We start from the raw sequence: 27,745 nt of genomic DNA, 5'->3' as shown, positions 1-27,745 counted from the left end.
CCAGTGTGATTTTCACCATGTAGTAATTTAACCTCCTTTGCCTCAATGTTCTTATCCATAAAAACTTGGTCAAGAAACTCTATTTGATAGGGTGTAGTGAGAATTAAATGTTAATGCCTATCATTGTGCCTAAAATCGTGCCTGGCACCTAGTAAAGTTCTTGATAATTGTTATCTCTTATTAGTATTTATTTGTGATGCCTTATAGAATTGATGTACTCTTTCAAGCAATATACTATAGGCATTGATAATCTTATCTTTATAAAAATCACATTTGTAATTATGATATCTTCTTTTGTTTAGTAACTCAGTCCCAATAAATCCCTTCATCTTTCTGTTCTGTCAATAACATGTTACTAGATTTCCATCATTACCGCACTATTTCTAGAGATGCCCATGTCACAGAAATCATTCTATAGTTTTGAAAAGGGAAGAGACTTTGATGGACTATCTTTCTTTCCTTTACTTAAAAAATGTTTTTCTACTCTGTTATTACAGACCCTGAGTGTTCATTTTATTTTCTTTCTGCTCTCAAGTTTTCCTGATTTTTGAAAACAAGAATAAATTCACTTCACAAAAACACTGCAAACCTCTCAAATTCCTCTGCTATTTGTATGGTTTTCTCATGTTTTCCTTGGACACATGCAGTTTGGAGTTTCCTCAGCACCTTGTGTAAGGGATGGATGGCAAGTGTCTGGAATCTACTGACCTAGGTTAAAAGGCCTCAGGAGGCATGAACAGACTAGGCTCATAGATACTATAAAACAATCATATTACAACCACCTCATCACCTCACTATGCAAGAGCCCTTTAAAGGTCAACACAACCACTTTATATAGGCCACATAAACAGAATCCTTCTCCCCTGGCACAAAAATTACACTTTTAGAAAACATTTTTGAAAAAGATCAGATTTAGAGATTAGGAGTATTTATCTCAGAGACAATTACTATGGAAGGCTTCAAGTTTATGAGGGGTTATTATGCAGAGAATAGGGACCAGCTGTTCTCCATCTCTCAAGAATCCCAAAGAGAGGGCTAAGCCTCAGCATGAAATAATTATGTTGGTATGGAGAGGGATTTCCTGATGGTGTGAGTAAAACATTGAAAGGAATACCTTAAAGTCTGAAAGAACTCCAAAAGCAGAATGATTCTCCTAGAGCGCTCTCCACATTTGAAATCTACAAAAGCCTCGAGCTTTCCAGAAATGTGAAATAACACATCTACATTCCTCATCAGGCATTCCAAACATCCTAAAGGATTGCATGTTGTGGTGGTGTGTTTGTATGTATTTTCTACGGATGGTATGCAATTTGTACTTTGCTTTCTCACATGGTTCTAGTGATGTAGTCTGGGGAGGTGGAATTGTGTCATCTTTGGAATCAGCCATACCTGGCAGGCATCGACACTCTACTATTTTGATTCTGAGGTTCACTGTGTGGTGTTTGACAAGTTGCTTCATCCCTCTGAGACTTAATCTTCTATAATAAAGGAGGATAATTAAGGGAAAAACTAGTCGTATTTAGGTCACAAGTAAAATGCTAGCACATATATGTTAAAATGTATTTAAGTATACATACACACACGCATACATTAAGTAGGAATATTTTGTAGAAAAAATTTCTGACATATGGGAAACAAAACTCCTTGAACAGATACATAAGTACATAGTATATGACAAAGTTTTTGTCCTACAAAAAGTCTCACAGCATGATTCATTTTAAAAGCAAAATACCACTTGGAAATTTTAAAATTCTCTCAAACAATTTCTGGTCAAAGAGAAAATCGAAGTAAAATGTCAGAATATCTAGAAAAAATCATTAATTAAAACATTACATGTCAGAACCCATAGGATACAGCTAAAACCATGCTTAGAGGAAAAACATATAACCTTAAATGTTTTTATAGGTGAAGGAGAATAAATGAGTAAGCATCAGTTAAAACAATTAGTCAAAGACAAGATGATAAACCTAAAGAAAAGTTGAAGAAAAGAATTCATAAATTAAAAGCAAAACTTACTGAAATGCAAAACAGGAAAACTTTAAGCCTGAAAAATAAATTCAAGGACTGGTTCTTTGAAAAACTAGCTAAAAGGAGAAGACCACAAAATAAAGGATGGGTAAATGACCACAGATACAGATGAAATGGAAATAATTGACTCTTATTCAACACAATACTGAAGTGAAGTAGAATAATATTTAGAAAAAGGTAAATTGCTAAAAACCATGCCCAGAAGAAGAATGCCATTTACTGTATTCAGAGTTGATTTACCATAAAAGAGATAGATGAAAGTTGTTAAAAGCACTAATGCTTCCCTTAAGAAAGCATTACTCTAACAATTAGATGCAATTATAAAGATAAGAAAAAAGGTAGGAGACAGAAATTAAAAAGGAAGAAGAAAAATTATTGTTTACAGGCAATGATTTATATATCAAAACCTAAGAGAATTAGTTGAAAATTCCCATTGACCATAAACAAATTTGGTAAGTTGTTTGTATACAAAATTCACATAAAAAGTATGGTGGAAAAAGCATATTAATTATAGCCACCAATAAATATTTTTACAAAAGGATTAAACTTAAGAAATGTGCAAGAATTTTATGAAGAAAATTCTAACACAAAAGAAGGCTTAAATAAATGGAAAAGTATTTGGTGCTCTTGGAAAAGAAGACTGAATATTACAATGTTTCTTGTATCCCTAAATTAATGACTTTACTTAATGTAAGTCAATTAAAAATAACGGACGTTTTTCCTTTCCTTTTTTTGAACTAAGTGATTTGAAAATTTAAGAGGGAAATTAAACATGCCAGAATAATCAAAATAATTCTAAAAATAATGAAGAGGGACAAGACATGCAAATTTTAAAACATTTTAAAGCTGGAGTGTTTACTTATTTATTTATTTAGCTATGTTGGGTCTTTGTTGCTGTGGGTGGGCTTTCTCAGTTGTGGTGAGGGGGGCTCACTCTTCATTGCCGTGCGCGGGCTTCTCATTGCAGTGGCTTCTCTTGTTGCGGAGCACAGGCTCTAGCACGCAGGCTCAATTATTGTGGCATGTGGGCTCAGTAGTTGCAGCACATGGGCCCTAAAGCATGTGGGCTCCAGCAGTTGTGGCACACAGGCTCAGCAGCTGTGGCTCATGGGCTCCAGAGCACAGGCTCAGCAGTTGTGGCACACGGGCCTAGTTGCTCTAGGGATGTGGGATCTTCCTGGACAAGTGATCGAACTTGTTTCCCCTGCATTGGCAGGCAGATTCCTAACCATTGCGGCACCAGAGAAGTCCCTGGAATATTTATTTTTTAATTTAATTTTTATTTTAAATTGGGGTATAGTTGATATACAAGGTTGCGTTAGTTTCAGGTGTATGTACAGCAAAGTGGTTCAGATATACATATACCTATACCTATTCTTTTTGATATTCTCTTCCCATATATAATTACAGAATTGAATAGAATTCCCTGTGCTATACAGTAGGTCCTTGCTGGTTATCTAATTTATATATAGCAGTGTATATATGTCAATCATAATTTAATCCTCCCCTCCCCCCACCTTCCCCCTTTGGTAACAATAAGTTTGTTTTTGAAGTCTGTGAGTCTGTTTCTGTTCTATAAATAAGTTCATTTGTATCATTTTTTTAGATTCCACATATAAGTGATATCATATGATATTTGTTTCTCTGTATGACTTACTTCACTTAGTATGATAATCTCTAGGTCCATCCATGTTGCTGTGAATGGCATTATTTCATTCTTTTTTATGGCTAAGTAATATTCCATGTATTTATATATGTACCTTATCTTCTATATCCATTCTTCTGTTGATGGACATTTAGGTTACTTCCATGCTTTGGCTATTGTAAATAGTGCTACAATGAACATTGGGGTGCATGTATCTTTCTAAATCATGGTTTCCTCTGGATAGATGCCCAGGAGGGGGATTGCTGCATCATATAGTTGTTCTATATTTTGTTTTTTAAGGAACCTCCATACTGTTCTCCACAGTGACTGTAAAATTTATGTTCCCACCAACAGTGAGGAGGGTTCCCTTTTCTCCACAGCCTCTCCAGCATTTATTGTTTGTAGACTTTTTGATGATATGCATTCTGACAGGAGTGAGGTGATACCTCATTGTAGTTTTGATATGCATTTCTGTAACAATTAGCAATGATGAGCATCTTTTCATGTGCTTTTTGACCATCTGTATGTCTTCTTTGGAGAAATGTCTGTTTAAATATTCTGCTTAGTTTTTGATTGGGTTTTTTGTTTTTTTGATATTGAGCTTCATAAGCTGTTTGTATATTTTGGAGATTAATCCCTTGTTGGTCATGAAGCTGAGATATTTAAAACAGATTGTTAGTATGGTGCAAAGAGACAGATCATAAGTAAAAGCTAGCAAGTCAAGAAATAGATTCAGTTCTATATCTTGATAGAAGTTTGGGTTACAAAGGTATATATAAGTTTATTTTGAAAGAAAAATCTATTCAAATGTATTAGACTTTAGTCCAATGACATGATTACTAAAGTATTTGGTTTATGTTTAATTTTTTTAATTTTTTATTGAAGTATAGTTGACTTACAATGTATTAGTTTCTGGTATACAGCAAAGTGATTGATATGTGTGTGTGTGTGTATATATATATATTCAGATTCTTTCCATTATAGTCTATTACAAGATACTGAATATAGTTCCCTGTGCTATACAGTAGCACCTTGTTGTTAAAATATTTGGAGGAAAGTGTGCTGATATCTGCAATTTATTTTGAAACAGATCAGAAAATCAGATGGATTGTCAATGACTAGCAGGTTGCAATAAGAAAATTTTTGTAATTATGTAAAATTATCTCAACATTGACATAAGCTTGAAAATTTCATAGTAAAGTGTTGGAAAAATAGACTCAAATGTATAAAGAAGTTTAGAATACGCTGAAGGAGAAACTGCAAATCTTTAGATTATAACTTTAATTATAGAGTGAAATATTTTTGTCTCCATTATAATAGTTTTAAGAACCAGAATGCCAGTGGGAACAGTTGGTTGTAGGGGTCATGGGGGTGAATCTCCCAGATTGTTTAGTGTTTCCTGGTGTGCTGACTTGTGGGGCTGCCTGGAAAGTTGGCACCACTTCCTGTGAGAGCTCTCTGCTGGGCAGATGCTTTTCAGCTAGGAGCCAGACTGGCTAGCAAGGAGAGACCTGGTCCTCAGGGCCTGCACACGTTTAAAGGTCTAGGAGAAAAATGTGTGACTATATCAGAGTGTATGTTGTGCAGGTCAAGCTGGCTCTGTTCTTCAAGCATGGTGATTAGTCACTCCTTTGAGTTTTTTAAGTTGCTCTTTTATACCTAACAGCTTTAGGATTTAGATCAATTTATTCAGGAGTTCTGAGTAGTTCATAAAGTGCTATTATTTAACTGTTTTCTGTGGTCTTGTGATGTTTAACCCTACATTTACATTTCTCAAAGACTGCATGGAATGGGCGTTTTGGGGGGAGCATAATTCTGCTGCTCTACACACACAGCTTGGAAACAGGGGGGCTCCTGGGGACTCAGCCCAGCTCCCAGCAGCTGTCGCTTTGCTACCATGTGGAGAGAAACAGCCAGGCTTCCTCAGCCTTAGAGATGTGCTTAGACGCTGATGGTTAAGTATGGGGCTTTTGTTATTTGGAGTGTGGAGGTGGGAAAGGGTGCATATATTTTGGTGGCAAAAGGGAAATACCAGAAATTCGAATATATGAGGATTCTATAGTTTTGAGAGCTCTCAGGGAGGGGAAAGTGTTAAAGAAAACATTTTACAGAATATGTTTACGACTGAATATATTTCCTCAGCATATCCTTCATTGAAAATATATTTGATGTCATCCTTTTGTGTCTTAAAAAATTACCATTTGAAATGTGGAAACTCTAATGCAAAGTTTCTGAGAAAAACCTTTTTTTTGTCTTTTGGTTTAAATGTACTTCATGGGGGGCGGGGTGGGATGGATTGGGAGATTGGGATTGAAATATATACACTACCATATATAAAATAGATAACTAATGAGAACTGACTGTATAGCACAGGGAACTCTACTCAGTGCTCTGTGGTGACCTAAGTGGGAAGGAAATCCAGAAAAGAGGGGACATATGTATACCTATAGCTGATTCACTTTGCTGTACAGCAGAAATTAATACAAAATTGTAAAGCAACTATACTCCAATAAAAAATAATAAATTAAAAAAAAAGTAAATGTTCTTCATTGACAATATCGTGGGCTTTTAAAAACCTTCCACCTGCCTGAGCCCTACTGGAAACAAGCACTGGAAAGCTTTCAGTGATGAAGTTCACCCAGCTCTTACACACAGTTCCCACTGGACATTATTTCCATGAGTTGTGAGATATATAATTAGCAAAGGGTCAGCAAATAAGGTTTTAAAGAATGTGATTATAGAAGCAGAAAAGTCATTTCAGGCAAGTTTGTAATATGTGAGTGTTTCAGGAAAGGAGCAGAAGCCAACCAGTGAGGACCTGGCCCATGTCCCTGATTCCAGCTGCTTTAATATCCTCTTTAGAAACTCAGATTCCAAGCACTAAAGCTCAAGGTCTCGTGTGCATTTCCTTGGCAACAGTTCCGAGCTAAGTGTCTTACTTCCCTTGCCACTCAGGTCTCACAACAACCCTATAATGCAGGTCTTATTATCTCCATTTCACAGATAAGAAACAGGCCAAGAGAGTTTATCACGTTAAACTATAAAATCAGGACTCGGGCAAATACAAAAAGGACAATGTATCAAATATTTTATTGAATTCGTTAATTAAGGAGGGAAAAAGAGGTGATTAGTTCAAAGAGCTTCTAAGAAGCTGGTGTATTTGTTGGCAACTTAGAGTAGTTAGGATGAGATTGCTGAGCTAGACATAGACCTGTTTAATATTCAGCTGGCCCTTGATATTTGGCGTTATCTGTTCCATTGCAGGGAAATTATCTGCATCTCTACTGGACAAAAAATTATAAGTTAGCAAGTAAATTCTTTAAGTATGGAAACTTTAATCAACAGTAAAAATGAGATGAACTAAGTACAAGTCTTGACAATCCTTGGGTGACTTCGTCCCCCCTACGATACTGAAAGAATCTGCCTCCACTTGTTTGCCTTATTTCTAAGTTTGGAGAATTTTTCTGACAGTAGCCTGCCCTCAGGTCCCACAGATACTAGTTAGAAGTGTAGAGAGTGGAACCCCTGTCACTGTGACTGCACAGCCCTGGTGGTCAGCCCTTTGTTATGACTTAGCAATGTTAACTTGTTTTTTATTTTTAAAGAATGTTGGAATTTATCAGATCTGTGCAGATAGTTCTCCCTCACAGCCAAGGCATCTCTGAAGCACAAGGGCTATCTAGATGGCAAAACCATCCAAATCAGGAAATAAACATCAATCTGAAGTAATAGCACCTTTTATTTCTGCATTAGTGGAGATTACTGAGGCCACAGACTCTAGGAATATGAGCATGACAGTAAGAATGACATTGAACATCTTTTCACGTGCCTGTTGGTCATTTGTATGTCTTCTCTGGAGAAATGCCTAATCACTCTCCTGTCCATTTTTTTTAATATAAATTTATTTATTTATTGGCTGTGTTGGGTCATTGTTGCTGCACATGGGCTTTCTCTAGTTGTGGCGAGCGGGGGCTGCTCTTCGTTGTGATGCATTGGCTTCTCATTGTGGTGGCTTCTCTTGTGGAGCACAGGCTCTAGGCGCACAGGCTTCATTAGTTGTGGCATGTGGGCTCAACAGTTGTGGCTCCCAGGCTCTATAGTGCAGGTTCAGTAGTTGTGGCACATGGGCTTAGTTGCTTTGTTGTGTGTGGGATCTTCCTGGACCAGGGCTTGAACCCGTGTCCCCTGCGTTGGCAGGCAGATTCTTAACCACCGTACTACCAGGGAAGTCCCATCCTCTCCCCATTTTTTAATCAGGTTGTTTGTTTTTCTGATATTGAGTTGTATGAGTTCTTTTATATTTTGGATATTAAACCCTTGATTACAAGGAAGCAATGAATAGCACAGGGAATATAGCCAATGTGTTATATAACTTTGTATGGAGTATAATCTATGAAAATATCAAATCACTATGTTATATATCTGCTTTCATTTTAAGTAATAACTATACTTCAATTTGAAAAATGACACTGATGGCACTTTGTTTTTTAAATTCTGTCTGTATCTATATTAAAACATTTGAGAAATAGAAAGGTTTAGGCTGGGAAGCATATCCTGTAAACTGCTTTGCAAGGTAGGGATCTTGGTGTCAATGACTTGAAGTTTAGGAAATGTCTCTTGGAATAAGAAACAGATAAATAGATGTTCACATGTGGGCATTCCTCTGCCATCCTTCTTAACTTGTTTCACATTTTAAAGTAGGCTAATAATAGGGGTCTCCAAACTGGGTTCCAGAAAAGGGGCTCTCATGTATATTCGCCGAACATGTCACGTCACCAGGATGGGGTCACGAATACCAGGAAAACGGCATGAACGCTAGAGGTTGGGAGTCAGAAGGCTGACCCTAAAGTTAGAAAAGTAGAAAAGTCACTTCACTTTTCTGTACTTTAGTTTACTTTTTCCTATATATGTGGTTGTACAATGTGGGAAGTTTCTAAACTTTTTAAGCAGCACAACCTTAATATACGATGCAAATGAAAGAGAGACACTATGGTTAAAGAAAATGAGGAAGAAACGGATATAGAAGGCCCTGCCTTCTTGCTACCCCATTGCCTCCTTTCCTTAGGGAAAGAATCAGGGCTAATGACAAAATTTGCAGGGTCCAATGCAAGATGAAAATTCAGAAATGCTGTTCAAAAAATTAAAAAATGGCATTAAATATGCTATAAAGTGTTTTCCTTTAAAAATATTTGATGACATTAAATGTAAAGGTGTAGTTGTGACACATGAGTAGTGACAAGCTTACAAAAAATAGTATTTGGGTGTCATAATTTTATGAAATACAACATATAATACTTCAATAATTTCATATCTTTATTGACCATAAGATTTTTTTTCTGGCTCACTTTTCTGCAAATTATATATTAGGTCCTCAGAATTTATATTTTAAGTAACTCCATTTTCTATATAATTGACAGCAACATTAGTCACTTTTGGCAAATGCAAGTCTGCAAATAATTTTTGATAATTTTTAATTTTAAGAAGATTTTTCTGCTGATATAACTGTTACTGGAGAGCTGTTAAGAGTATTTTATAGGCTGTGACAATATTAGGATAAGTTTCTGATAATTTATATCAAAATCCATCAAAACATAAATTTTAGTACATCTAGAGCTGATCATTCTTGTGGAACAATTTTTCTAGAAAAAGATTTAACTTTCCATACAAATCAGTTTTGTGTAAGTCTGAATTTAATTTTAAATGCAAATTCATACAATGGCATTTTGATATTTCTTCTGACATTTTGGTAACTTATGGAAGTTGTGCAAGAAACCAAAAGTAGCTTTATGATTTGTATGTATTTCAAAACATCTGTTATGCATCCTATTGTCTTATCTTCAGTTACAAGAAGAAAATAATTTTAAAATTGTTTACTTAATATCTGTTTCATCCAAAGCTTCATATGAAAATGTGTTATTTGCCATTGAATGTAGCAATCTTTACATTTAATTTCTATTTCAAAACCTGTGGATATTTTGTTGTGCAAGGTTGTAGCAGTTTTTAAAATGGCAGAGTCCACTATCTATTGCTGAAATTCACTGCTTATCCACCAGCAGTTGCATCCAGGGGTGCCTGCTGCCATTCTGTGCCCAGGTGCCCGTCTGATTGCATTCCCTCACTCCCCACGGCTCTGGACTGTCCCAGACCCTGACATGCACCCAGGGCTGGCTGCTCTGTGGATGCAGTTTGCAGTGCCTAGAGGCTGAGCTTGCACACCTACGGGCTACTGGAGGACCACCACAGCTCGAATGTGCTGCCTCCCCTATGCCACCTCTGCTCATGCGCGTGCTCCATTGTCCCATCACCTCTGACAAAATGCAAGTTCAAAGATAAAATTATTAAGAATTTCAAGACATTGAGAGTAGAGCATTAAAACAAACATGGGGTCCTTCTCAGCATGGAGTCCTAAATGACTGTATAGTTTGCACGCCTGAGAAGCTGGCCCTGGGGGGAACTCAGGGCTCTGTAAATACACGACAGAGATTTCACTTACCAGCTCTCTCCAATTCATCTTCCCATATCATGAAAGCTCAGTTCTGATATATTTTCAAGGAGCAATTATTTAGTGTTTGGGTGGATGAGAATAAACCCACAAGACTAAAAATGAACAGTCAAAAATGGCAGAAGTCAGAAGAGTCTGATACCACAGAAGCCAAGAGAAGAGAAGATTTCAAGATGGATAAAGTAACCAATGGAGTCAAGTGACACCAAGAGGTCATTAGTAAGTAAGATCAGGACTGAAAAATTTCCATTGACTTTAGCAACATAAAAGTCACATGATGGTAGATCTTAGTGATCTTAAAAATAAGTTGTTTCAATGGAGAAATGTAGGCTGAAGCCAAATCAAAAGTGCATGGAGGAATGAGTAGAAGCTGAAAAATGGACTCCTGCAACCCCTTTTCTGCTGAGGCCTAAGAGTAAATACTTGACTTGATCCCAAGTTCGTGCTTCATAGTGGTGCCTTCTGCTCTGGGCCGCCCTTCCCTTCCTGTGACATGCAAGGAGGGATCCTAGGGAAGGGGATCAGATAGCCTGTAATTCTTCATTGCCTCTTATTCATTAGTCTCAATGTCATTTTGGACATCTCTGATTGGATCAGCCTTGCACAATACATTTTACTGCAGTTTGCTGAACCCTTTGATTGGACTTTGAACACATAAAATTCTCCACATAGCAACTCAGTCAACAAAAGTTGATAATAAGGGAAAGTCTCATCCAACCCATCAAAACCATAGTAGTCAGACCCATCGCAAATGCCCACCCTGCTTTGGCCTCATCGAAAGTCCCCCTTCTTGATGTAATCAAGCACCACCCTGGTTTGAGTCTCCATCATCTCTTGACCCTCGTCTGGATTAGTACAATAGCCTACAGCAAGTCTCCCTCCTTCTATCGTTGCGCCCAATCACAGCAGCCAGAATGATACTTTAAAAATGTTAAGTCAGATTATGTTAGTTTTCTCTTTAAAACTTTCCTTTGGCTGCTCGTTTCACTCAGAGAAAAAGCAAACATTCTAACAATGGCTAATAAAGCCCTGTACTTCTCTGACCTCTTCTCTTATAGCTCACCTCCTTCCTTACCCTGCTACAGCCACACTAACTCCTTGCCAGGAAAAGCCAGCCCTAGGATCAATCTAATTATTAACCTTAGCCAGCCCTGCTTTTTGTTTTTTTTTTTTTTTTTCATAGCACTTAGTACCTTTCTGAATATAACTCTGGGAGGGCAGGAATCTTTGTTCATTGATGTACTGCAGGTGCCTAGAATGGTTTCTAACATGCAGCAGGTGCTAAGTAAACACTTCTTTTAAAAACAAAAATTTCAGCTTTGTTACTATTTTGCCTGGCGTTTCTTCCAATCCTGTTCTGCCTCCCTCCCCCATTATCACCTTGCAGGTCTGGGGGTTCTTCTCTATAATTTTCTTGTTTCAAGAACCAATTTGAACTTAAAAAAATTGAGATATAATTCATGCACCACAAAGTTCACTCTTTCAAAGTGTGCAATTCAGTGGATTTAGTATATTAATAAGGTTGTACAACCACCATCATTGTCTAATTCCATAATATTTTCATCCTTCCCCAAAGAAACTTCATAGCCCTTAACAGTCACTTCCCATTCTCATCTCCCTCATCCCCAAGCAATCACTGATCTACTTTCTGTCTCTATAGATTTGCCTGTTCTGGACATTTCATAAAGTGGAATCAGATAATACAATGTGGCATCTTTCATTTAAGATATTTTCAAGGTTTGGCCATGTTTTAGCATGTGCCAGAATTTTACTCCTTTTCATGGCTGAACAACATCACATTGTATGGTATTACACATTTAGTTTTATTCATTTGTCACTTTAAGGACATTTGGATTGTCTCTACTTTTTACTGTTATAAATAAACATTTGTGTGCAGTATTTGTTTGAACACCAGTTTTTAATTCTCTTGGGTATACATGTAAGAATAAAATTGCCGGGTCATAAGGTAATTCCATATTTAACATTTTGAGGAACTGCAAAACTTTTTTGAGGTGGCTGCACCATTTTACATTCCCACCAGCACCTCAGGGTTCTAGTTTCTCCACATATTTGTCAATACTTGTCATTGTCTGTCTTCTTTATTATACTCATCTTAGTGGAGGTGGAGTGGTAGCTCATTGTGGTCTTGATTTGAATTTCCCTAATGAATGATTTAATTAAGTTTTCATGTGCTTATTGGCTACTTGTATATCTACAGGATAAATGTCTATTCAAATTCTTTGCGCATTTTAAAATTGGTTATTTGATTTTTTTATTGTTGAATTCTAAGTTTTTAAAAAATATATTCTGGATACTAAACCATTATCAGATGTATGATTTGCAAGTATTTGTTTTCATTCCATAGATTGCCTTTTTACTTTCTTGATGGTGTTTTTTGATGTACATAAGTTTTAAATATTGATGAAGACCAATTTACCTATTTTTTCTTTGATTGCTTCTACTTAGGTGTTATATCTAAGAAATCATTGCCTGATTCACTCCTATGTTTTCTTCTGATTTTATAGTTTTAGCCCTTACATTTAGGTCTTTGGTGCATTTTGAGTTAATTTTTGAATATGTTATGAGGTTGGGGGGGGGTCCACCTTCACTCTTTTGCATGTGAAAAACTAGTCGTCCCAGCACGATTTGTTGAAAAGACTATTCTTTCCCTAATATTGTCTTGGTAGCCCTGTTGAAAATCAATTGACTATAAGTGTTTGGGTTTATTTCTGGACTCTCAATTCTATTCCATTGATCTATATGTCTGTCCTTATGCCTGTCCCACATATTCTTGATTACTGTAGCTTTGTAGTAAGTTTTGAGATCAGTAAGTGTAAGCTCTCCAACTTTGTTTTCCTCTTCAAGATTGCTTTGATTATTCAGGGTCCCTTGCAATTCCATATGAATGTTAAGGTTAGGTTTTCCATTTCTGAAAAAAAAAAAAAAAAGCCATTGGTATTCTGATAGGAATACACTGAGTCTGTAGATTGATTGCTTGGGGTAGTATTGCCATTTTTAACAATATTGTGTTTCAATCTGTGAACATGGAATGTCTGTCCAGTTATTTAGATCTTTACTTTCCCTCAGTAATAATATTTTGTTAGTCTTCAGTTACAACTCTTGTATATCTTTGGTTAAATTTATTCCTAAGTTTTTTTTTTTTCGGGTACTATTGTAAATGTCATTTTTTTCCCTTAATTTTCGAACTGTTCTTTGCTAGTGTGTAGAAATACAACTGATTGTGTGTTGCTCTTGTATCTTGTAACTTTGCTTAATTTGATTATTAGCTCTAAAAGACTGTGGATTCGTTAGGATTTTCTCTGTATAAGATCATGTCATCTGCAAACAGAGATAGTTTAATTTCTTCTTTTCTAATTTGGATGCCTTGGACTTCATTTTCCTGCCTAATTCTCCTGGCTACAACCTCCAGTACAATATTGAATCAAAGTATGAGAGAAAACATCCTTGTCTTGTTCATCATGTTGTGGGGGAATCATCTAGTCTTTTGCCATTAAGTATTATGTTAATGGTGGGTTTTTGTATATTTCCTTTATGAGGTTGAGGAAGTTCCCATTTATTTCTAATTTATTGAGTGTTTTTATCTTGAAATGGTGTTGGATTTTGTCAAGTGTTTCTTCTGCGTCTACTGAGGTGATCATGTGGTTTTTGTTTCTTATTTTATTAATATGGTGTATAACATTAACTGGTATTTGAATGTTCTACTGACTATGCATTCCTGGGATAAATCCCACTTGGTCATGGTGTATATGTTGCTGGATGTGGTTTGTTAGTTTACTGTTGGGGATTTTTGCACCTATTTTCATTAGCAAGATTGATCTGTAGTTTTCTTATAGTATCCTTGGCTTTGGTTTTAGGTTAATACTGGCATCATAGGATGAGTTGGGAAGTCTTCCTTCCTCTTATATGTTTGGAAAGGGTTCTTAAGTGTTAGTGTCAACTCTACTTTACATGTTTGGTAGAATTCACCAATGAAGCTATTTGTTCAAGGGGTTTTCTTTGCGGGACATTTTTTTGGATTATGACTTCAATCGATTTTTTATGTCTATTCAAATATTCTATTCCTTTTGGAGTCAGTTTTAGTAGTTTATGTCTTTACAGGAATTTGTCTATTTAATCTACCACGTGCAGATCTATCTGCTATAATTCCAGACACTGATAATTCAAAATGTTTGAAAAGTGAAGAAATTCAGATGTATCTTGAATAAGGAGCCAAGTATTTGAATTTTTTAGCTTAAATACCCTAGAAGAATCTAATGTCACCTTGATAATGAAGGATTTGAGAGCTAAATCTTCAAGAAAATATGCAGATTAGAAAATGGTCAAACATAGGCCCTTGGGTTTATGAGTTCAAAGCAAAACTAGTCTAATAATGAATAAAACATTTTTTTCCTGAATAAATATTAAAAAAAATTTTTTTTAACTGAAGGGATACCAAGGAAAGGAGATTCTAGATTGATACTTTCTCTGAGATCTGGGCAACTCATGTTCATTGAATTAATTTCTTTTTTTCCCTCTCTCTTTCTGTAGAAAACTAAGAAAAATGAGATATAAAGTAATCCCTCCTCAAGATCCAGATTTGTAGCAGTAATGTTAATCTTTCATATCAAAAAAGAAAGTTTAAGACAACTGACATGGAAATGTTTAATGTAGAAACTTTTTCATACATTCTATTTTTATCCATTTCAGGCAGATTATTTTACCCTAGCATATATGTCGTTTGTTCTTTGGAGGGTACCTCATTGTCTTTTTGATTCTTGTTTTTTTGCTCTAAGAAAGAGTCTAAGAAAGAGTGTTCATTTGAGCCCATTTAGTTAAAAATTTCAGCATTTAAGTGAGCTCAATCAGCACACTATTCTTTTTCTCTATCTTGCCTTTGATTAACTTTTGTTCAATATATAATTATTTAATATTGGAAAAACCTCCTGACTTTACCAGGGATTTTGTTACATAATCGCTTTTGTTATCTGGTATAGCCAGGCATTTTTTTTTTTTCAACATCAAATCAAAGAGAGAGAGAGAGAATAATTTCACTTAAATGACATTAAACAGGCAGTAAACTTACCAGATTTTTGGCTGCACACTGTAATCTATAGGTATGACCTGAGGTAGAAATTCATATGTTATCCTTGCCTGTGTGGGTTGTAGCGTCCTGGATTCATACAATAGCAAGTTCAGGGTGGTTGAAGCATCATTGCAAATGGGAAAGTAGAGAGATGAGGCTTTTTAAGTATCTTGACAAAGAGTTCTGATTTTTATTCTCTAGGAGATGGAGAACCATTGGTGGACTTTGATCAGTGATGAGACATGTGGTCGTTTGCAGGAAACACTCTTGGAACTCGGTGGAGGTAGATCTGATTAGGTAAGTCTTATCTTTGGAGGAGGACACTCAATCTTGTGTTGAAGTTTTTTGAAAGTTGGTTACAAGGTCATTTTGCAAAAGTTTTCCACTCAGACCCAAAAGTTATTCCAATGAGAATCTAGAGCATAATCTAAGTCATGTTACATAAACCAGGTTGGACTTTGAAAAATGGAATGTCCTATTTTTATACATTGCTAATAAAAACAACAAGCTTATGACTGCTCTCTGAAAAGTCTAGGCAATACCACAGCATTTTATTGTTTTAGTTTCTAGGATGTTTATATTACAATTTTCTGTTTTTAGAATGGTCCATAAGAAGGGGCACCATTTATTTTATCTTTTGCACTCTGTAATGTAATAAAGAACAGTCTACGTTTCATATAGCTTTTTCATTTCATCCTTATGACACTTCTTCCATGGGTAGGTAATATATTTTCATTTTAAAATAAAAGAAGCTGATGTTCAGTTAAGCAACTTGGCCTTTATTACAGAAATAGTAGAGTTGGAATTTGAAGCCAGGTCTCTCAAACTCCAAAGTCCCTTCTTTCCAATATACCACCCTTCCTCTTAAATAGGATTTGTCTAATTACAATGCCATCTTTCCTCTGTACACCCCCTTCCTGAACATTTCTTTCTTGTTGTCTGAGGCACTGGGTGAGTAAAAAATCTGCCTATTTGTGGCTTACGATAAGTCAACTTACCTCACTGTTAAGATCATGTAGCCCCTTGTTTCCTCCACAATAACAGGATAAAGAGACAGGAGTTCTGCTTTCCAATGCCTTACATCACCCAGACAATTGGCAGCCAGGAGAGGGGCAGCTGCCACACTCCTCAGATATCTATTTAAAGTTCAAAGAGACACTGGATAACAATAACAAAGAGGTAAGCGTGGCCTTGACCAGCCCATCCAACAACAGGAAGAATGGCTGAAAAAGGTAAGATTTAAGGCATCCAACTCCCTTGACAAAAAGGCTCCGGGCTCCCTGGTTTTTTTTTCTGTTTCCCAGTATTTGCTGTTTCTTAGTTATTCTGAAGAGCGTGGTATCTTTGCTAAAGATGATATTACTGTGGCTGCAAAAAATGCATTAGATATGCAATTTATGGACCGTGTCTATATACTATATGAATAATTTTGAAAGGATCAAAGAGACAAAAGAGCTTAATTTGTTCATGCTTGTTTTGAAAGATGAGTTAGAGGTGAGTTATTCTCCAGTGTTGTACTGGATTTGAGGTATTGTGGTGTGCTGGGCTAGAATTAAGGACGTTTGAATTCTGTGTCAGATCTGCTACTAAATGGCCATGTGGGTTTGGGGGAAATTCCTCTACTGTTCTGAGTCTGTTTTCTGACTCTCAAACAAAAATAAATGGCTTAGTATGCTTCACATCGAAATTTCTCTTTTTCTGGTTTTTAAATGCTTTTTATATTTAAGAAAAATGATTGTAATAAATGATAAAATGGGCCATATATATATATAAAACTATATATGTATGTGTATATATACATATACACGTTGAAAGTTTTTAAATGCCCACGGGAATTGATGCTTTTAATCCTGACAACAATCTCATGAGAGCTGATGTATTATCATTCCCATTTTCTGGGTAGGGAAACTGAGGCAGAGCAAAGTTTAGTAACCTGCTTGTGATCACATGCAAGAGTGTGGTAGCCCCAGGTTTTAAACGTGGACAGTCTTATCTCTGAGCACAGTGCCCTTAAGAATACTTGCAGGTGTACCTGCTTGGGCATGCTCAAAATTAGATAGAGAGAAGCATTTTGAAATTACTCTTCATATTTAAGAAGAGGTTTTGCGCTTACTTGTGCTATTAAGGTAAGTGACATATGCAGAGTATGTTGTGTTCTTGTATATTCCTATTTTGAACCAATGCTACTGATTATAATAAAAAAATACTAGTGTTAACAGAACACAAATGCAGGTATACTTTGAGTATGTAAATGCACAGTCAATTATATTGTTTTACAAAGAATATAAACTAATAAGATATACTACTTTTAGTACTTTTTAATCTGTAAATTTCAGAATTGTATTAAAATATGCTTGTATAAAATACTTATAAATGCTCAATTATAATATTGCTATTAACTTTTAAGTTTTTTGAAGTTGGGGAAAATACTAAATATAGGAACAGTTCAAAAAATTACTATATACTTCTATTGTAAAGGCACCTTAATTCATAAAAAGGCTTTCATCCAAAAGAGAGTAAAGAGCATATCATACTGTTTCCTTTATCCTTAAACCAATAGCACATGGAAGGTAAAGAGAAAGAATTTTTTCATTTAGTGGTTAAAACTTTGTTCAAGGTCACAGTGTGGTGGAGAAGCAAGGAAAGCTGTTGAACTTATGGGAGTTAAGAGAGACTCCAACATTTTTGGAAAAATAGATTTAAACTATTAAAATTCATTTTAATTTTAAAAGTTTTGCTGTTATGAGTGTCTTCTAATTTTAGAAGTGTCATTTCCTGATGATTTTAATAGCATTTAAAAAACTTCCTTTTAGAGTGATGGAAATTTTAATAAGAATGCAATTGCTAAGAATATGCATTCTCTTTGTTAGCTAATAGCATAAAATCTAATTGTGTTTTTCAATTAATATATCTGAGCCTTTAACACAGGGACATTAATTCTATAGGATGTCTTTCTGTGCTGTTTTGAATCATTTTGTGTGGTCTGTTGGTTGAAAAAAGCTTAAGGTGCAATGAATATTAAAAAAAGATATTTATAAGTTGCTTTTTTACAGGTAAGGGTACAAATGGGAGACACAAGAGGAATTATTATCCTTTTGTCTTTTATGTGTGTGCTGGATCAGCGTTGATATATTGAAGTAGTTAAAAAAAATAGAATCTTTTTTCTAAAGAATGATTATATAAAGTGTAATGCTTTCCTTTTCCTATGATAAAGTCAGCTATCAAGTCTAAGAATGATTTTCAACACCTTTCCTCACATTATGATTATTTCGTTAGGTAATTCTTACTAAAGAGTTACTTTCCAGTGTTTCTATGTACACAGCTGGTCTCTTTGTTATTCAATAAATGCATGAATGTGTTCTGTATGTACCACACATACACACACACAGAGTAATTAGAGTTTACAAAACCTTTGTACACACACAATGCCAATCATCCCTCACAACAACTCCTGGAGGTGGAGTTTCATTCTCTGTATTTTGCAAACAGGGAAGTTCAAGCTCAGGATTGCCCAAGGTCACATAACTGTGAAAGGAAGGCCTATGGTTTGAACACAGGTCTTCTATTCCAAATACCCAGCAGAGTCACAAGTCCCTTTGTAGAACAGAAAATAATAATGATGTTATAGCAGATTTCCTCTTATCTTTTTGATTCAGAAGATTTAATAGCAAAATGACCTACCTAATCTGTTTTCTCTTTATTTTTCAGCAGAGTCTACATTCTCAAACCTTCTGGTCCCTATTCTGCTCTTGATTGGCTGGATTGTGGGATGCATCGTAATGGTTTATGTTGTCTTCTCTTAGTCTTCTCTTAGAAAGGTAAAATTTTCAATAATTGAATATATTTATTCATAACAAATGTATATTACTCCAGAAATAATCTTTTCTGTTTTACTAATGGAACATTTTATCATGCAGACAAGAAGACTTCAGATTCACACCATTTAGAAGAATTAAGAAGAGCATGAAGATGACAGATTATTAAATGTTTCTCATGTAAATAACTGCAATGTTTGACATCAGTGTATAAACTTGCATTTGTAAACTGGTACCTTGGTAGACAGAAGAATCTCTTCAGAAACATGTTTAAAATTCTGGGTACAAAGAAGAACGATAGAATTTATTTGATGATTTTCTCTATAACCTGGGAGTAGGAAAAATATTCCTAACTATGACTTAAAATGTATAAGCAATAGGAAAAATTTGGTAAAATTAAAATTTTTGGCCAGCCCTCCAAAAACAGAAAAAATGAGCTAGAGATAAGAAGATATAGTTCACAGAAAACAAAATGTAAATGTAAACTTAATCCTTAACCTCTTATGATAAGAGAACTGCAATTAATACCACACTGAAAGAACATTATTCACCTGTCAGATGGGAAAAAATGAAGATATTTTACAATATATGTATTGGTAAGGCTGCGGGGAAATAAGCACTCTCACATACTGTCTTTAGAAATTCAAAATGATACAACATTTTTAGGGGTGTTTGGCAATCAAAGTACCAAAATTACATATGTATTTAACTTTTGACACGGCTATCCCTCTTCTAAGAATATTGACATTTTCACAGGTACACTGGTAAAAATACAAAATGGTATATGTACAAGTCTATTCATTATGGCATAACCTGTTAGAGCAAAGCCCTGGAAAAAGCCAAATGTCTGTTAATAGAAAATTAACTGAATAAACTGTGGTCTATCTACATAATATGGCACCTAAGCAGCTGTAAAAAGGAATGAATGAAGGGGGTCTCTATATACTGATGTGATGTCATCTCTAGGGCAAAGTATTAAGTGAAAAAAACAGGTACAGAACAATGTACGCTATCTTTTGTGTAAAAACAGAGGGGCTGTACCAACATGCACACACACCTGCTTGTATTAAAATACTGGAACAGAGGAGCCACAAATGGCTCGATATCTCTGAGTATCCCTTGTTTGGCATCAAGTAAATATCTTATAAATTAAAAAGAAAAAGAAAAAAGTTATCCTCCCAAACCTAAAGCAAATTGAAACAAACCTAATAATATGCCAAGTTGGTGGAGGACTTGTTAAAACACAGGTTCCTGGGCCTCACTCGGAGTTTCCGATTCAGAGATCTGGGATGGGGGCCTGAGAATTTCATTTCTAACAAGTTTTCAGGTAACGCTGATCCAAAATCCATAGTCTGAGAACCGCTACTCTAAAAGTGCTATGGTCTGAGTGTTTGTGTCCCTTCAAAATTAGTATGTTGAAACCCTAATCCTGTTGAAACCCTAATCCTCAAAGCTGATGGTATTGGGTGGAGGGGGGTAGAGTGGGGTGGGTGGGAGGTGATTAGATCACGAGTGTGGAGCCCTCATGAATGGGATTAGCACTCTTATAAAAGAGGCCCCAGAGAGCTCCCTAGCCTTTTCACCTTGTAAGGACACAATGAGAAGTCTGCAACCTTAGAAGAAGACCTCACTTGAACCTGGCCATGCTGGCACCCTGATCTTGAACTTCTGGCCTCCAGAACTGTGAGCAAAAAATGTTTTTTATAAGCTACCTACCCAGTCGGTAGTTTCTTTTGTGATAGCAGCCCAAGTGGACCAAGACAAGAAGGGACCTAGTTTTTCCCTTGTAATTACAGCATCCTTTTCTATTCAATTAATTTTCCTACAGAAATTAATTCCTTTTTCAAAAAAATTAGAGAAAGCTTTGGCTTTGTTCATTGATTCTTAATTTTTAAACTTGGTTAAACATTTCAAAAAGCTTTTTAAAAACTTCTATTTAAAGCAATATTTACAAAATGTACAGAAAATGTATATAAAATTAGGCTCAGCTATTTTCATTAACAACTTGACCTAATATTTAGTTTTATCCAGACTTGAGAAGAGTGAACTCACCTTGAATCAGAGGACTACTGGACCTGGCTCCCGTAGTCTTGTGAAAGCCGATTGTTAAATTTTCAGGAATTTTGTAAGTTAGTTTACATCTCATTGGCAGCCTGCAATTGGCCACAGTGGGAGTATTTACATCACAGAAATCAACAAGTGCTATAAATCAAGGCTTCTGCCCACTGGACAGCCAGTTCTTAAACATTCACCAGGACACCCCTGACCTGAATCCTCTAGACTTCCCTGATGCTTATAGAGGTTTGTGAGGGCTTCAAGACCATCTACTATTTTTTTCCCTTCTTTACATTCTGTTTGAATTAATTAAAAATATGATCATTCTATTCACTTGACCTCTTTCTGTGCTATAGACTAATGAGAAACCCATGAAAGCTGTAGACTTTCTCAGGATACATACATTCAAATGAAATTATAAATGCTATTTTAAGATGCTATTTCAATGGATTTCCTGAAATCCATTAAAACACTCCCCTAGGTAAAGTAGTCCCTGAGCTGTCACCAACTTTTTGAAGGCTTTAGACTTCTTTACAACTGGGCTCTGGTTTCACTTGGGGTTGAGGACATCACCTCATATTTTAGCTTGCTTCCTAGCTAAAGACTGGGTTTTTTCTGCACTTCTTTCTGCTGACACCATTCCTGCATGACCTGTCAGCTTTCTTGCAATTTTATACCATGAGTCCTGGCATTTGGTTAGAAAGTTAGAAAACAAGATTGTGGCAACCTATGTCTTATGTCAGAAAAACTTTCTTTAGTCTGGAGTGTTTTCCTCTACACTCACTGGTCCTTTTCTTTAGATCTTCGAAGCTATAGGACATCTCATTTCTTGTTCAAAATGTGTGCACAACTTTTCCTTAGAACACAAAAAGCTTCAGCATGCCTATAAATCTTAACCTTCTACCCCTGAAAAAGACTTTATTTCAAGGGCTCAATATTCTTTTCTTTAGCACTTTAAAATAGACTGTAATGTTTTTAAGCAGCAGTAGAAATAAATTTCTCTATAAGTATTTTAATTCCATGTTTTCACATCCAACCTGATCATTTCCTCAGAGAATAAAGAAAGCTTTGTGCAGTGAAAAGAACAAAATTGTGGGAGTCAGATTGTTGTATTCTAACTTGGGCATCCTTTAAGTAGTTAATTAATCTCTCTAACCTTAGTTTTCTCAACTATAAAAGAGGAATAATAATATTTTCATGAGATTGTTGTGAGGACTGCAGTGTTTTCTAAGCCTTCCTGAACTGAAACAATTGAGTCATTTGTCAAAAGGACAACTTCTCAAATCCCTGCTCTGGAGAGGTTATTTCAGTAGGTCAAGAGAAGGCCTATTAATAAAAATCACCTGGGGAATTGATTTCTTATCACAGAAGTTTGGAAACACACCTATCATATGCGTGTGTGTAGGCATTACTCCCTTTACATAAGACCCTAATTGATGACAGCTTCTATTAGTAAATTCCAACCACTTTTCTGTTTGTTGCTGCAACAAAAAATTAGCACTTTATTATATTAGCTTATATTACATTATACTTTTTAATTAAGTATAATGATACCTAATATTTGTCCACTAATATTTTCATATGAATTTTTTTCTGTTAAATTTAAGCCCTTTGAGTGAATCTATTTCTCATCTTTCCAGCTCATAGTACAAAACAGACAACTAAGAAATATGTATTTTATCAAATACGTGACTATTTCCCCCTTACAATATTCTTGAATGCCCAACGTTGATGTTCTAACTTTGAACTTTCAAGATGTCGTTGGAGCAATGTAAGCTGGATTGGAATTTTCAAAGAAGTGATTAGTGATCTGTGAACAATAGAATCAGGTAGGTGATAGCATACAGATTTCACAAGGCATAGAATCTTATATGCTTTTAAATTTCCAAAATCTTCAGCTTACATTCTATCAAAGTGCAGATATAACAGAGAAGAAGAGTTTAATGAGTTAACCGTTTCTTAAAATTTTCTGATTGCATAATGCTTGGCCTTACATCATCACCAACCCTCACTCTGTGCCCCTTCCCCTCAAGGCATGTATTGATGTCAGAGCTGAGACTATTACTTTCTCTATACCCTGTGGTAGGACATAAAGACTTCTTAAAGAAAGCTTTCTGTTACTTGCTATGTCTGGAGAAAGAGATGAATTCCAGTGAGTTTTACAATATATAAGGAAATTCTTCATGAGCAAGGAAGCCTGGTAGAGCTGAGGAAATTCCCTAGAGAATAGAAGGCTAGCGGTGAGATCCCTGTGCACAACCTGCTGTAATGTTTACAAGTACAGTCAGGCCTCTGTGCCCATGAGTTCTGCATTGTCGATACAACGAACTGCAAATCTAAAATATTTGGGGGAAAAATTCCAGAAAGTTCCAAAAAGCAGAAATTGAATTTGCTATATGTCAGCAACTATTTACATAGACTTATGCTGTATTTACAACTATTTTCATTGCCTTTCTGTTGCATTAGGTATTGTAAGTAACCTAGAGATGATTTAAAGTGGATGAAAGACCTAAATGTAAGACTGGATACTATAAAACTCATAGAGGAAAACATAATCAGAACACTTCGATATAAATTGCAGCAATATTTTTTTGGATCCACCTCCTAGAGGAATGAAAATAAAAAAAATAAATAAATGGGACCTAATTAAACATAAAAGCTTTTGCACAGCGAAGGAAACCATAGACAAAATGAAAAGAAAACCCACAAAATGGGAGAAATTATTTGCAAACAAAGTGGCCAACAAGGAATTGATCTCCAAAATATACAAACAGCTCATACAACTCAATATAAAAAGAACTAAATAACCCAATCAAAAAAATGGGCCGAATATCTAAATAGACATTTCTCCAAAGAAGACATACAGGTGGCCAAAAGGCACACGAAAAGATGCTCAACATGACTAATTATTAGAGTAATGCAAATCAAAACTACAAGGAGATATCACTTCACACTGGTCAGAATGGCCATCATCAAAAAGTCTACAAACAATAAATGCTGCAGAGAGTGTGGAGAAAAGGGAATCCTCCTACACTCTTGGTGGGAATAAATTGGTGCATCCACTATGGAGAACAGTATGGAGGTTCCTTTAAAAACTAAAAATAGAACTACCATATCATCTAGCAATCCCACTCCTGGGCATATATCTGGAAAAAACCATAGTTTGAAAAGATACATGCACCCAGTGTTCATTGCAGCACTATTTACAATAGCCAAGACATAGAAGCAACCTAAATGTTCATCGACAGAGGATGGATAAAGATGTGGTACATATATACAATGGAATATTACTCAGCCAGTAAAAAGAAGGAAATAATGTCATTTGCAGCAACATGGACAGACCTAGAGATTGTCATCCTAAGTGAAATAAGTCAAAGACAAATATCATATAATATTACTTATATGTGGAATCTGAAAAGATGATACAAATGAACTTATCTACAGAAACAGACTTACAGACTTGAATACAAACTATGGTTACCAAAGGGGAAAGGTTGGGGGGAGGGATAAACTAGGAGTCTGGGATTAACATATATACACTGCTATATGTAGATAATCAACAAGGACCTACTGTATAGCACAGGGATCTCTACTCAATATTGTATAATAAACTATATGAGACTAACAACATTGTAAATCAATAGTTATACCCCAATATAAAATAAAAATCAAATTAAAAAAGTTGGTTACGTAAAAAAAGTACACAGGAGGCTGTGCATAAGTTATATGCAAATACTATGCCATTTTATATAAAGGACTTGAGCATCTGTGAATTTTGGTATCCATGGGGTTCCTGGAATCAATCCCCTGCAGATACCCAGAGATGACTGTAATATCCATCTATAGATCTTGTAATTAATCTTTTTATTTTCTGAGGAAATTATTTCATATTTTTACTATTTATTTTTATTATTATTTTATTTTCCCTTAATTTTGCTTATTGCGGTTTCTCAGACATAGCCTCCCCCTTTTTATTTCTTTTTCTTTTTTTTTGGAGAAGCAGAGGAATTTCACATAAGACATAAATATACATTAGCCTAATACTGCTTTACAGGAAAGGAAAGAACACCAAAAGCTGAAGAGTAATATTTTGAGTTGGTAATTTCCCAGAGAATGAGATGGATCAAAGTTTTACCTTTATTCCACTCACTTTTGAAAGTGATTTCTTGGTTTGCAAAATTGAGATGGGTATGCAATTTCTTATAAATCATCTGAGTGAATCCTGAGTGGGCACAAAGCTGTGCTTTTTTTTCAGAAGGTCAGAAATAGTCCAGAGTTTAAGACCATCATTATCCTAAATGTAAGTCTATTTTCAGTCATTTTCTTGGGCTGGGGATACATGCCCTTATAAATTCAAAATTCCAAATGATATAAATATCTATCTGTCAAATGTCTTTTTGGAGGTTTTGCCTATGAATATCAAAGGAAATAGGATATTGATTGGAATCTTGATGTTGAATGAAACAGGGTCATGGAGAAACCATTTTGAGTTTTTATAGATTACTTGCTCTGTAAAATTGGTCCAGAAGTGAAGAGTAAACGGAAATAGGCTTCTTAGTGGTTTGCATATTGATGTGCTCAAAGCCACATTTTCTCTCATCTGCATCATGTGAAGGTATGCTCAGGATACGATGCATTTTGATTTAGAAAATGCAATCCCTTAGTCTAATAAACATGGTAAACTCATCAGCATGTTGTAGACATTGGGCATATTCCTCATTTGTCTTGCTAAAGGTAGAAACTTGCTTTCGAGCCTGTTGACAATAGATGGACAGATTGCTTTAGAGTCAGAGTAAGATAGTCTCTTCAAGCAAGTGGCCAGATTCATCCAATTTTGTCTTTCCCTTTCTGCTCTTGTTTTATTTAATATTTTCTCTCTTTTACTATTCTCGTGTTATATGTAACCAACACTTCTTTCCTGGTTTCAGTAGCCTGTGTAGAGTAATGGGATCACCTTTAATACCAGTAATTCAAACTTCCCTGGTTGTTGACTCCCTTCTGATGAGGAACCCAGGAGGGACTCATGTGGGCATATAAATAAATGTCTGCTCATTCTGGTCACCACTTCTCCTCTGCAAGACCCCACAGTTTCTCCCAGGTGCTGTGGATGGTTTCCCACTTATTCCCCATCTCTCCAGTCACAGCTCCCATTGAATTTGTGTGGTGCTCTATGGTCAGGCTGCTGTTCGTGGAGTTCTAAAGCAGTGTTTCCTATGCCACCATGTGCCTCAGAGCTTAATTAAACAGTTCTTTCCATTTTTATCCTCAGCCTACCCCCTGTCTCCCTAGAACCCAGATATATACCTAGGGCAGGGCCAGACAGACTCAAGTGGCACCCGTCACACTGAATTCACAATCGCTGCCTCAACCTCCTCAAGCCTGGCTCCTTCTCTGAAAAAGATGAGTTCTTCCAGGAGGCTCCTCAGGCTTATGCAAAAAGCCTTTAGTTTATAGGCCCCATTAGGAAGCCAAACATGCTAAGAACTGTTTGGATCTCACTGCCACCCAAGTAACATATCTGGATTCTCAGAGTCCTCTGATACAAATAAGTGGGGTCAGTTATAATTTAAAACAAAATACAGTCTCAATGCACCAAATGATTTTAGTCAGTGGCTTGACCAACAATTTGAAAAGCACTACTTAGAATTCAGTGTTTAAGACATTTCCATCTTGGTAAGAGCTTTCTCTGACCACCCATAGCTACACACACACACACACACACACACACACACACACACACACACACACACACACACACACACACACACACACACACACACACACACACACACCCTCTAGGGTCTTTGTTCTTTCTAATTAAGACTCTTTCCCCTCTGCATCCACCGCTAGATGGTAAGCTTTTTCAGTGTAGGATATGTGACAATGTAGGATTCCCTGGAAATAACAGGAAAATGTCCAACGGATATGTGGAGTGAATGAATGAATGCTTGAACGTTACTTTTAACCAAACAGCCTCATGAGACACATCAAGTGTGTGAGGTCTTAGCACAATGTCACTTATTGAACGCTCAACTGGTATAAGAGATTGTTTGTCATTATTAGTATCACAAATTTCCTCATTATTTCTTACATACATTCTTATTTATTTCACCCACCAACTCTCTGAAGCAGATGTTATCATCATCTCCATGCTGTGGAGATACAGAAACTGGAGTGCAGAGATGTTGAGACTTATTCATGATTATATGGTTAATATTGGTACAACCAAGACTTGAACCCACATCCTCTGATTTTGAATTACAAATTGTTCTTCAACTATACTATATGATCACCAAATTAATGGATTTTTTTCCAACCATGCTGTGAGATGCACCAAATTTCAGAGGAAAGAAATCATCAACCTAAACAAAGGACTGAGAGCTACATATTTCTTCTGGGCAATACTTTATTTTCATACTTCTTGGTCTCCAGAGTCAAATCCTGTAGCAAGACCTCCCTTATCTCCTCTAATGTCCCTTTGGTTTTCTATTATTTCAGTCCCATTCTATGCAATATTTTCAAGTTCTGAGATTTCTAACAGTCCCCTGATACAAAGGGATCTTGTGCCATAGAACTTAAGGTTCTTGATCAGCTATACCTGTGCTGCCTGCTCTCAC

At 35.9% G+C, this 27,745-nt stretch overlaps 1 protein-coding gene across 1 annotated transcript; it reads left to right on the top strand.

Moving 5' to 3' along the window:
• Positions 1 to 16,395: 16,395 nt before the first annotated feature.
• Positions 16,396 to 20,165, top strand: STRIT1 (small transmembrane regulator of ion transport 1). Its single transcript, XM_057740000.1, has 3 exons — positions 16,396 to 16,490; positions 18,967 to 19,076; positions 19,176 to 20,165. The coding sequence occupies exons 1-2, from the start codon at positions 16,478 to 16,480 to the stop codon at positions 19,059 to 19,061; spliced, it is 108 nt and encodes a 35-aa protein (XP_057595983.1). The 5' UTR covers positions 16,396 to 16,477; the 3' UTR covers positions 19,062 to 19,076; positions 19,176 to 20,165.
• Positions 20,166 to 27,745: the final 7,580 nt, after the last annotated feature.

The sequence above is a fragment of the Hippopotamus amphibius genome, chromosome 6, assembly GCF_030028045.1.
Source record: "Hippopotamus amphibius kiboko isolate mHipAmp2 chromosome 6, mHipAmp2.hap2, whole genome shotgun sequence".
Classification (NCBI taxonomy): domain Eukaryota; kingdom Metazoa; phylum Chordata; class Mammalia; order Artiodactyla; family Hippopotamidae; genus Hippopotamus; species Hippopotamus amphibius.
This window is presented reverse-complemented; position numbering and strand designations above follow the sequence as displayed.